Source organism: Chanos chanos, chromosome 1, assembly GCF_902362185.1.
Source record: "Chanos chanos chromosome 1, fChaCha1.1, whole genome shotgun sequence".
NCBI classification, from domain to species: Eukaryota; Metazoa; Chordata; class Actinopteri; order Gonorynchiformes; family Chanidae; genus Chanos; species Chanos chanos.
In genome coordinates, this window is record NC_044495.1 from 26511256 (window position 1) to 26523421 (window position 12166).

At 40.8% G+C, this 12166-nt stretch overlaps 1 protein-coding gene across 1 annotated transcript in view; it reads left to right on the top strand.

Moving 5' to 3' along the window:
• Positions 1 to 12166, top strand: part of pawr (PRKC, apoptosis, WT1, regulator) — a 47010-nt gene that overhangs the window by 22204 nt on the left and 12640 nt on the right. Inside the window, exon 3 of the mRNA XM_030783402.1 lies at positions 6914 to 7042. Coding sequence (XP_030639262.1) covers positions 6914 to 7042 — 129 coding nt within the window. The remainder of the gene's footprint in view (positions 1 to 6913; positions 7043 to 12166) is intronic.

Consider the following 12166-nt stretch of genomic DNA (forward strand, 5'->3'; position numbering starts at 1 on the left):
CTGCTTACCGAGGAGGGGTAGGAAAATGTTTTGTTCTGAGGGCATGTAATTTATTTATTGATTTATTTTTCTGTCGTAATTCACTGAATCCAGGTAGGCACAGCTCATTTGCTTGCTGGAGATGGATTTATGCCATCACCTATTTAAGCTAATGTCAGGATGTGTAAGGATAAGAGGAAGTTTATTCTGAGAATCTTTCAAGGATTGTGGCGATGTGGTGCCATCAGGTGCCTTCAGGCTGTTACTGCTCTGCCAGGACCTGTTACTCTGTCTCCATAGAGACAGAGCACTTACTCATATAATAAGATTGGTCCATAAATTTTCCAGTGTCAGCTGTATTAGCCTGCTCTGTCACAAGCACCATCACACAGGTTTACTCCACAGAGTTTATGTGTTGAATGTTTATAGACTTCATGGTCTCAGGTGTGTACTTTCACTAGCTGTCTGCTGTTTGTATGGAAGCATTTTCAGGGCATGTTTTGGAATGTGACACTGTAGAGACCCATTTTAAGTGGTTTGATTTAGAGTGATGGTGCCATTCGTACTCTCAGTGTGAGAAGCCATTTGCGTTGCCATTGTAGCAGGCACCTCTGGGCCTGGCTTTACAGACGCCCAGCATCTCTGTAACTCTTTTGATAGCTCTATGAAACTAGAATAGTCCCAGCGTTGAGAGGCTCTGAATGCAAGTGCATTCGCAGCCAAGAAACTGTGAGGTGGCAGCCAAAAAACAGTGAGGACTTAACAAAGGACTGGGCCTTGAATGCTGCTTGGCTCTAGCAGTTGATGGCTTGTTCTGTTAGATAAACCCAATCCAAAGGAGGAAACACAGATGGCTTTTTCTTATTTAAGTATCCGATGGTCTTATTGGCTTGGGTGTTTGGGCCAAGACACCTCTCTCTATTGTCGCCTTTTGTCATTTAGAACCACCACTAACACAATAACCCACTGTTAAGCTCTTGGGTTCTGATCTCCTGTAGAATTCTGTGAATCCTCTTGGTGCCAGGTTGCTAGGTATGATTGCCTTAGCAGTAAACAGGCTAAATGAGATGTGTTGTTAAAATAGTGCACTTTGTATTTCTATGGTAGGTCAGGTTGAGGTCAGACACTATATATATTCCAGACATTCCAGGCATGTCAGGGGTATGGAGGAAGTGGATGAGTCTGCCACAACACAGAGGCAGGGGTTAAGACTCAGAGCACTGACAGACACGGGACAGGAGATAAGCAGCCATTAAACCTCCCTCTTACATACTTATCCCTCCCAATACACTACTGTGACTCCCTTGAAGGAACGGCCTACTTGACCATGAGTCAGCACTTATGCTATGAGTCATCATTACAGGAACCAAAGAAAAGGAGAGAGGACAGACTGCTTGATAGACTCGCAGGTTGCGCTTTGCCCATGTATATTATTGTTTTTTGACACACTGCATGCCCTCAGCTCCCAGAATGTGTTCTGAGCATGAAGTGATGGCAAGAGAACAGTAAAACGTTTCTCTGAGTGAATACAGACCACAATCAGCAGCAGAATTTCAAGGACTGGAATGATGGCAAAGAGCTGAGGAGGTGCAACTGCCTGACAGAGATGGGCCTCGAGTCTGTGTTGAGGGGAAGGAAATGTGCATTCCAGCACTTGGGCAAAAACAAGATTAGAAGTTAAAAGAAAAACAGTGCTATCAGCTGCTAGCATTAGCTACACACCGGTGCCCAGTTATTAACATTCATTTAGATGCTGCATGCTTTAACTTCTGCTGAAGTGTTTTAGCAGCCTTACCTCTGGCAATGTTGGGTTCATATCCTTGTTTTGAGTTATGGATCTGTTTCTTGTGGGATGAAGAGGCAGATGTTTAACTGTTTGACCAAAGTGTATTCAAGAAGTTCTTCTGCTAACTTGGTAAAAGCTACTCTATTGTTTATTTTGCAGTACTGCCCCATAGTATGGAAGGAGCAAGAAGTTCTGTAGTCGATATCAGCTGATATCAACATAAAACTTGGGTGTTAGAGCTTCTCTAGTATTTAGTTTTATATGCACACAAAGATGCTGTTGGCTGATTATTTCTATATTTATTTTTAATTACGCCAATTGCATAATTTTGCAGCAGACATTACAGCAGAAAGCATTTAGGCTATCAAATTTTGCCAATCAATGCAAAAACAAAGCTATCAGTTTAGATTTTCCATTACTACAGCTTTTGTGTGATGACACCACTAACACAGTTCACAAGTTCACGTTGTTGCACACATCTTGGCTCAAATCATTTTCAAGGAAGTAAGTATATTTGTTTGTTCAGACAATATTCCTTCTCATAAACTAACAAAGTGCATTTTTGCAGAGCTCCCTCCAACTGTTGCATTCTCAGTGTTGGCCAGAGGGAGCAAAGAGAACTTGTTTGAGAGAACTGATGATACTGTGCTCAGAGCTGTAAGCACAAGTCTGTTTGCAGTTAGAGCATGCTCTCAACCTTAGTCAAACATCAGGGAAAATAAACAGTCAACTAGCTAATGGAGCTCCAGCTGCATAGTGTTTACCCTGTCTCAGGAGCAGGCCAGCAAGGTTTGTGGTGGGTGTTTGTGCAAACATGCTCAGATAAAGATCCTAACCTAGCTAACAACCTCTTTAGGTGTATTTAACAAGAGCTGTCACATGCCAGTCTGAATGGACAAAATAAGGGAACCGGTATAGCTGGTTGATGAGTCCAATTAGCTCTTAAGTGTGAAACTATATTGAACCATACTGTAAATACAATGGCCCTTACTGCTTCCAATTGCTCAGTGTGTTTACACTTAAGTGCTTCGGTGAGCTTTTAGGTGCTCTCCCTGTTTAGGCAGATGTTTCCTTCTACAGCCCACACAAATGATGTATATCTCTGCACTGTATATGAAAGGAAGTTTGGGAGCAGAGGGCGCTATTAAGAGCATTAATTTGGAGTTGACTTAGAGGAGTTGTATTCATAGCTCAATGAGTAATAGAATGGCCTACATTAACTTTAGCACATAGTTGCCTGTGGTAGTAGGAGAAAATACTGACTTTGATTCATCACAATGAACATTACATGAAATTCTGCTACCTTTGGAAATGCCAGGCTGTCTAATGAACCACTGATATGTCTAAATAGAGTGCATTTTCCTTGTTGCAGAAATATAGGAAAACACCAAGCAGCTAAATATTCATTAGGAATTAGAGGCACAACCATGTAATTAGGCAATTCTCCATATGACTGGAAAATTACACTGCACAACGTATGATCAGCAAATTTCATGCATTCATAATATTTTCCTCTATTTTCCTTGGTTGCCGCACAGAAGTGTTTAGTCTGTCAGTCATCTCTGTCTTGCCACCAAGAACATATAAGGAATAGAGTTACTCGCCCAAGCTCAGCTCTCTCTCCCCTCTCCCTGCCTCTGCTCCTGGACAGCAACACCTCAAAGTCAACTCCTGTGAAAGGGCAAAATAGACTTATTCAATTTATTCAGCTATTTTAAGTAAAGTACAAGTGACAGTATCCCACTCATAGGGGAGAAGCATGTGGTGGTTGTCTTAGACACTAGAGTTGGGATATTTCAAGGGATTTTGGTGGTTTGTTAGAAATATGTGGTATCTGAGTGTAAGCTACCATTTTTGGACAGATAGTTTGAAGCAGTGAACACTCCCCTTTCCCCTGCAAACATTCCCCTAAAGCCTCATAAAATGCTTTGTCAAAAGTCTTCCAAAACCACCATGGTTACACATCAAAATCAGTCTGACTGGGAAACTCAGAAAAACACCATGGTACACAAAGAGGCCTGGCCTGATCCAGATTGATCACTTGATTTAAAAATATAATAAGCAATCTAATTTCACATGCAGCTGTGGAGTTTCTAGGCCACTTTGGAGCTTTGTTAACTGCTTTGACCTGTAGAGAAGTTGCTCTTGTGACAGTGAATGTCCTGTTGTTTTTTTTTGTCTGAAAACATGTGCCTTTAAAGGTTATTTAAAAAAGTGGCAGATGGTGGTCAGACCATCTACAACTATTTTTTAGTTGTACATATTGTTTTCCGTAACTTTTTCAAGCCTTCAAAACTTTGCTGCATATTTAATTTTGTTAATATGTAATTTTGCTCTGCAAATGTGAAGAAGTCATTATAGAAAAAACCTTAATATTGCTAAGCTGGTTCACCATGAGTGTTGATCTAAAAACTCCAAAAATCCTGCAGGATTGTCCCCAGGTCCAGCATCTCTTTACCTGGCTGTTTTATGCATGGTTTGAAACTGACCCCCAGATTAGCCTCATGCTCAAAAGTCTCCACATTTCTTAGGAATCTGTGATCTGAAATAAAAAATAAAGTGTATTTCAGGACAGAAAACAGACTGGGACTGGCAGGAGCAGTAAATCTTCTCTGTGGCTTTAGTGAGAGTTAGTCGGTGATGACTGGGAGGCTTTGGGATTGATGAACTTTCATTGCCAGAGACTGCCTCCATCTGCCTGATATATATATTTAAATGTATATGTGTGTCTGTATAAGCCATAATTTTACTTGGTTTAAATGTATTAAATTTAAAGTTAGATAATATAGGTTTAATTCTCAATGGGACAGTAGACCTAATGAATGAGAAAGGCACGAGGATTCAAATCACTGTTGCACTCTGCAGCTAGAACATTTGTCCTCTTTTGTTGTGTGGATGCTGTAGCATCTTTACATACAGGATGCTCATTGCTTATGAAGGTTTCCCTGTGAACCTGGTTGAATATAGATTCAATGAAGTGTCTCTTCTCTCAGATAGGATGTCATTGGCTCTCAGTTCTGATCGACGGGGAGCTGCAGGAAAGCAGTGGGTTGAATTATTTTTCCTGGTCAGGGCTGTGAGCTAGTAATGATGTAAAGACAGTATGCAGCATGAAATCTCCTTTGTGCCAGGTCTCCACATTTGTAATACATCACCTAAATGAACTTGCCGTGCCAAGGCAAGTGACAGTTGATTAATGCACACAAATCATTAAGCAGTACATGCAGTGAGGAGGCCTCCAGAGGGAAAAGCTATTTGAAGTGCCCTTTGGTTGTTTATCAATAAATCTACTAAATAACTATGACAGTGGACTGGCACGCTAAAAAGTCAATTCTTGCCATCTGCTTAGAATCTGTACACGCCTGCTTAAGGCGAGGAGATATCATTTTTATAGGGACAAGTATAGGGGGACTACAGTTAAACAATTGTCTCATTACGGGAAATTCAGAATTCAAAAAAGGAACTATTGTAAATTTAGATGGACAATACATGCATGAACTGGCTTCCTGGGGAGAACAAGTCAATGTAGACCAATATCAGGTTGCATCTATATTTGTATTAATTGGTTTAGACCTGTCAAACGAGTTATAGGGATTTAATGTTCCTTTTGTGCTTTCCTTTGTGAGAGTGGTGCATTCAGTCATGCATAGTGAGATGCGTCGATTCATTTCTGCCCGCATGTTGAGGCAGACACATTGAGCATTCCAGCCTCTAGGAATGGAACATCGTGATGATAAATTGTAGATCATTTTCCACCAAAATGTATTCCTAATAAAACAGTAACCCGTATGGGCATCAACTTTTTTCTTCAAACAAGGCTGTAACTCTGCAGGCGAGAAATCATTTACACTTTGATTTACACTTGAGAGGCCCTGGAGCTGTCCCTGGTCGACATCTCTTGCATTGTAAACAGGAAGGGAAAGGAATTTTAATTCAGCTGCTTCTTTTCAAAATTCACCCCTTAGCCTCCTCCCTCTCCCCTTGGGCAGCCGTCACTACGATTTCATCTACGGGCCCTCTACCAACGGATATTCACCATTCTTGTCCTAGGTCGACCCTTAGGTCCGTCCTCCTGCTTTCACACCACTGTGTAATCTGCATCTTTCAAGTTGATATGTTGTTGTTCCTTTGTCTGCCCCCACCTGCCACTCACAAGCAGACGTTAGCCAGGCTACAACTGAAGTGTAAAATCTCTTTTTTTCTGTTGCCAGTGCCAAAAACAAGCCCGTATATGGATTCAGTAGTTTCACCATCACTTTATATGGAGTCCAAAAAAAAATGTTTGGCAATTCCACATCATTGTGCCAAAAACAGTTACCACTGGCACATTGTTACGCGTAAATATAAATCAGTGTAACTGCAAAATATGTTCTAATGCCTCTTTTAGATATGTCTGTTACACTGTTGCACAGACTATTGTGTAACTTCTATTTATGGATGGATAAGACATTGCTGTGGACAGGGAACGGAAATGTCAGTATTTGGCCTAAGGGCCAGTTTAGACCAATGGTTGTCTTTCCAAAGGCTGGGCTGGGAGCAGCCAAGGGTGGTTACTGTTCCCTTGAGAGGGTCTGCAGGGACTGGAGTATTGAACTCCTTAAAGTAAGTGTGTGTGTGCGTGCGCGTGCGTGCATGTGTGTGTGTGTGTGTCTGTGTGTGTGTGTGTGTGTGTGTGAATTTGGAGTATCCCCAGGAGTGCTGATAAACTTGTTGGCAAGAAAGTTACTGCAAATTGTTTCATTCCTTTTCATCCTTGTAAGGCTATTTTTACCCACCAGTGCCTGTCTGGCAGCACCTTCATTTTTGTTCTACATAGTGAAACAAGAAAGACTGGTTTCTCTCTTTCCTTTTGCAGTGGTGACAAATCACTTTTATTTCCAGATCCACTCTCTGACTGGTATTCAAATACCTTGCAAATTGTTGATCTGTTAACAGTTGTTCTGCTGCGATAAATCCTCATTCATTTTGAGATAACATCTGTAGGAAGTAGAATTTTTACATTTGATAGATGAGAAATTGAATAGATATTCAGCATTGTTAATGTTTGTTAAAAGGCTACAGTAATGTTTTCAGCCCTTCAAAATGACTGATAGTACCACAAATAGTGATGGCTCCCTTCCTCACTGACCAATCACTTTTCCTTTGCAGAGCCTGGATGAGCTTGATGATGATGATGGAGCTGAGAAGGACAGGCAGAGTGAGGAAGCACTCACACAGCTCAACACCGTGCAGAATGAGGCCATGACCTCTGAACTGGGGGCAGGACACTTATTACAGGTAGGGGAAATGGGAGTGATCGTCCGTTCTGTTTATAATGTCAGTTCTTTGCCCCCATATTTGTGTCATTAAGGTTCACTTGTGGCACGATTGGCTGGAAGTGCTGCCACACTACGGCCTAATAGAGGCACTGTTGACTAGAGGAAAACTTAGACCAAAGCACTGTAATGAAAGGAATAAAAACCAATACATGCTTTCAGTTCAATAGTCCTTGAGTGGTTTCACTAAAGGAAAAGAACACAATCACAAAACATCACACAACACAAATACATTGCGTTTATTTTTCCTTATCGGCATAAGGCTACATACTTCTACTGCTGGAGAATAGTGCAAAAGTGGTCTGTTTAAGTGGAGCCATAAAGTCCTTGGGGCTGTGTGCCAAGCTAATCAGAGTTTCATTTGGAGCTGCTTGTTATGGGTTTCACTAAATACACAGCACTTGAGACCTGTATCTGGAGCCAATCTGTGTCTGTAAAAGACAAGGGATGTTGTCCATGCAGCTTGTAACAATGCCATAATGAGGGCAGGGTTTGTGTCAAACTGCTTACTCACGTCCAAAGCCAGCCATGTCGGAGAGGACAGGGACAGTGATAATCAGGATATTCACTAAAGCCCTGTGTGTTTTGTACAATTGAATTTGCTCAGTTTTATTAATTTATTTTACTCCTATAACCAACTGCTGAACAGTATAAAGGGAATGATTGGGACATGATTAGAGCCCAAGTATTCACTTTGACTGGGTGCATATCTGTAAGCTGCAATGATGAATACGTATCATCTGGTATTACATTCCCCATGAAGGGATCATTACAGGCTATTCAACTAGTGTACAAATGCAGTGCTGTCAAACTCATTGTTCAAAGATATGAAAGGACTTCAATGAGTAATTGTTACTAGCAGGCTGTTTCAAAAAGCGCTCAGCTGTGGAAATATTGGGTTGTAATTTAGAAAGATGTGTATTTATATATTTAATTAATGAAATGTATTATGGCCAAAAAAGTCTTTTACTATGCAGCTTCAACAGTTTATAGATCTGCAGTGATCCTGCTTCAGGCAGCCAACAGTAGTCTCCCAGGAGAGAGCTACACTCGTATTAGATGACGTGGGACTTTAAACCCAGTGGTTTTGAAATTATATTGATAAACTTAATTTCCATCTGAATTTGAGAGGCATGATAATGCCTTTGGCAAATGTAATGACTAGATGTTGTACCGAAGATAAACTATATAATTACCAGTTTAAAAGAGATGCAACGGTGTAATGACAGGTTTTGAAGAGATGTCTTTTAGATGGAGAATAATAATATAGAGCAGTGATTTGTACTGGAATGTAGAGGTGTTCATCCATCATGCTGCCCACCAGTCTTTTAACATGGAGCAGATGTGGGGGTCATGAGACACTACTTGAGCTCTTGTGTTCCTACTCACTCACACACACACACACACACACACTTTAGCCCCCTGGTCTACAGGAATGTTGTGTGTGTGTGGATGCATGGACCATGTTTGGTGGTTTAGTTTGGTGTCTGGGAAGCCATAGTGGCGTAAAGTTGTTGGCCTGTGCCTTCCATTACAAGCTAAAGGAAAAAGAGATTTAGGAGAAAGCTGTCAGGAACACATCTGTATGGGATGAACGTACTAAAAATGTGCAGTTCTCGTGAAATGTTCATCAAATTGACAAAAGGGTTGCAATAAAAATATGAGTGATATGTGCCTGCCTTCTTAATGAGCTGTCTCTCAACTTTGATCGGTGACACATAATTCAGACAAATTTTGACAGCACTTTATTTCAGCTCTGAGCTGAAATTTGAAGATGGTGTGTTCATATATTTTAGTGAGTGGGCTGAAATAAAGCAGCGGCCTCTGAGAATTATTAAATGGTTTAGAATTTGAACTGATATTTTATCTCTACATTTTTAAAAGTACTTTGTAGGGTTTTGTTGTAGCACCAGCATGTCAGTAGGGGACATTTGATAGAGAAAAGTTTTCTTACAGTCTCCGTGGCTGCATCCAAGCACTCTTCATGGTTCTGTAATATCACTGTTGTCACAGAGGTGAGATAGGATAGCACAGACAGGGTGTCAGTGAGACCAGCGCAGGCCTGCTCAGACAGCGGTACTATCTCCACAGCCATCACCTCTCTGTCTGCCTCTTTTTCCTCATCTTTTCTAAGAAAACACCTCTCTCATGCACACACAAACACACACACACACACACACACACACACACACACACACACACGCGTGTGTTTTCTGTATAGTGTAGTCCCTCATATTCCCAATGCCATTTAATCTCTTTACTATAGTCCTGAGAACAAGAAGGCCACCCGTACCCGGACCATCTGGTTCCTCTTAAACAGCTTTACCTCTTTGTGCTACTCTAGCCCTAAAAGGAAACCGCTTTCTCTAATATTGAAGCTGTATCAGAATAACAGAACTGAGTGGAACATTCCATGGGATTATCTGCTTCTACTGTGGCGCCTGGTCCACAGTGCATATCTGCTCGTTTTGGTTCTTCTCATTTCACGAACTGCACACACCTTGAGTTTTTTCATCATCTTAGTCTTACACTTTGGAGGAAAATCAACACCTCAGAGCCTAACCACGCTCATTTGCATTTTTAATTTGCACCTTTCAAAGTAATTTGCTTGAAGGCATTTCCCATTCTCCCACGTAGTTGACCCCTGCACTGAGGTATTAGATGCAAGTAGACTGTAATTTTCACTCTACAGCAAAAACTATAAGGATAGCTTTTGAACAGTCTGTCTGATTTGCTTTGGTTTGTTAAATGTGGTTTGTGGGAGACAGAATAAGTGACCTGTAAAATGCAGCCTGAAGATTAATGACAATTACACAACGACATAGCCTTTGTGGTTTTAGCTGTGGTAACAATCAGATTGATTTATGATATGTGTGATCTCCTTCTCCTTTTACATGCAAGACTCTCAGGCCTTACCTTTTTGAATCATCTTGTGCTGGTGGATAAAATGAAGAATATTTCTAGCTAGGCTTGGGTGATCGCCTCCAGTAGGATTTTGATATTTATCGGATTAACTGGAAAAGATAGGGAATTCAGGGCACATCAGCAGTGTTCCAGAATGCCAAAATAGCTCTATTGTTGTACTTTTGTTCGGCACGTCTTCTGAGATTTTCACATTTTAATGGGCTGTCGAACTCACAAAGGCTGTCAGATCACAAACAGCTATAAATTCCCTTTTAAGAAATGTGCATGCAATTTATAAGAGGAGAAAATTGGCATGAATTATACATCAGAACCCTTCTGCCCACCATCTCCCTCCACTCCCTTTCTGTCTCACACACAAATTCAAGGACCTGGATGCATTGATCCTTTTCTCAAAAGCTGAAAAAAATCACCTTTTACAAAATCAATAAGTGGGCTAAAATATCATTAGCCTTTATCTACATTTACTGGCCAGAGATATTATGTGTAGTATTGAAATATGTAGAGTGATATTTATGTGGTAGTCTCTCCACATAAGGTGCTTTATGATGAAAGATTCTCAGTGACTACTGAACTAAGCTTTGACTGTGTCTCTGAGGACAGATTGCACTTTATAAAAGAGACTCTTTGGTTTGCAACAGAGGGCTTTGCACGAGGTGTCAGTGGAGCTCAAACATGATGAATGCAGCACGCTGAAGTAGCCGCACTTGAATTGTATTAACCACGTCCAGCAAATTCATCGACACATTTCTAGGTATACTCTGAAACATCACAAAATGCTGTGTGGCTAATGGGACAATTGGAGATGTAGAAAGGATCTGAAAACAAGGGCATTTTAATGTTATGTTGCACTCAGGTGCGTTAAATTGTTTCCCTACTTAGCACTCACATTTTAATGGTGGGCAGGTGGGTGTAGGGTCCAGTGTGCTTAAATGTTGCTATACTGCTACAAACTAACACTATAACATGACAGTTCCATGTGAAGCATTCCAGTCCAAGGCTTTCTCTCCTCTTCTGCAACTTGTAAAAATAGGACAAGAACTTAGAGCACAAGAAATGTCTGTGCTTCGGCTGTGGAGAGATTTATGAATGTGACATTACTGAGGTCAAAATACATTGCTAAAAATGATGGGAGTGAAACCAAACAATGTAAAGAATGTTTAATCCACTGAATCCAGTAAAAAGACAACATACTACCAATATGCATGAGTGAGTGCAGACTCTCTATGTTATGTTTAACCCACCAATACAAAACATACACACAGTTAATTAAATCCCTGGACGACTTGCTCACAACTGTTTGCCAAAGAGAACTTTATTATCCAAACTCTGTGATGCAGCCCTGTAGATATGCTATTAACATCCTGCTGTAAATGTTCTCCCTGAGAGACAGTGATGTAAAACATTGAGTCCCATACAGTCACAGCAAGCCTAATCCCCTGTGAGGCACCCAAATGTTGCAAGATTAGCTCAGCCCAGCAGCTCTGTCACTGTCTTCCCATGCCATCACCTCTGAGTCACTGTTGTCTTCTTCTGAATATTCTCAGTGTACTCTGCTTCTCTGTGAAAACACGAAAGACTCAGTCTCACTCCCATCCTTGTCTTTTGTTTGAAGGAAAGAGATAAAGAATTAAGAGACAATGACATCGGAGATGTACATGAAAATCAAAGTAAGGAGAACCTCTGGAAGTTGATCACTATGTGTGCAGCCAAACTGGAAGTTGTATTGACTGGAGTTGAACAGTCAATGTCAGGTAGTTAGGTTTCTGTCAGTGTGCCTGACATATGTTCAAAAAGACCATATCTCCATCATGAATTTTAAATGTTTAGGGCTAGGTTATGAGCTTGAAGTAGAAATATGTCTAACCGGTTATAAAAAATATGTGTTGAAATAGGTCTAAGTGGATTGCAGCAAAGAAGATAGATGTAATATGAGGATATTCACTACACAGTGACTGATCACATTCGAAACAGTGATTGAAAATTGATAAACACTCACACGTTTTGTTGCAGCAAAACCACATTCCATTACTCCATCTTGAGCCTATTTCACTGAAAGCCCTAGACCTGCATTTATCAGTTTAGCTGGGAAAGTTCAAAAATGATTACACATAACCTGTAGGATTGCTATAACAGCAATTCCCTCTAAATGACTTTTGAATCA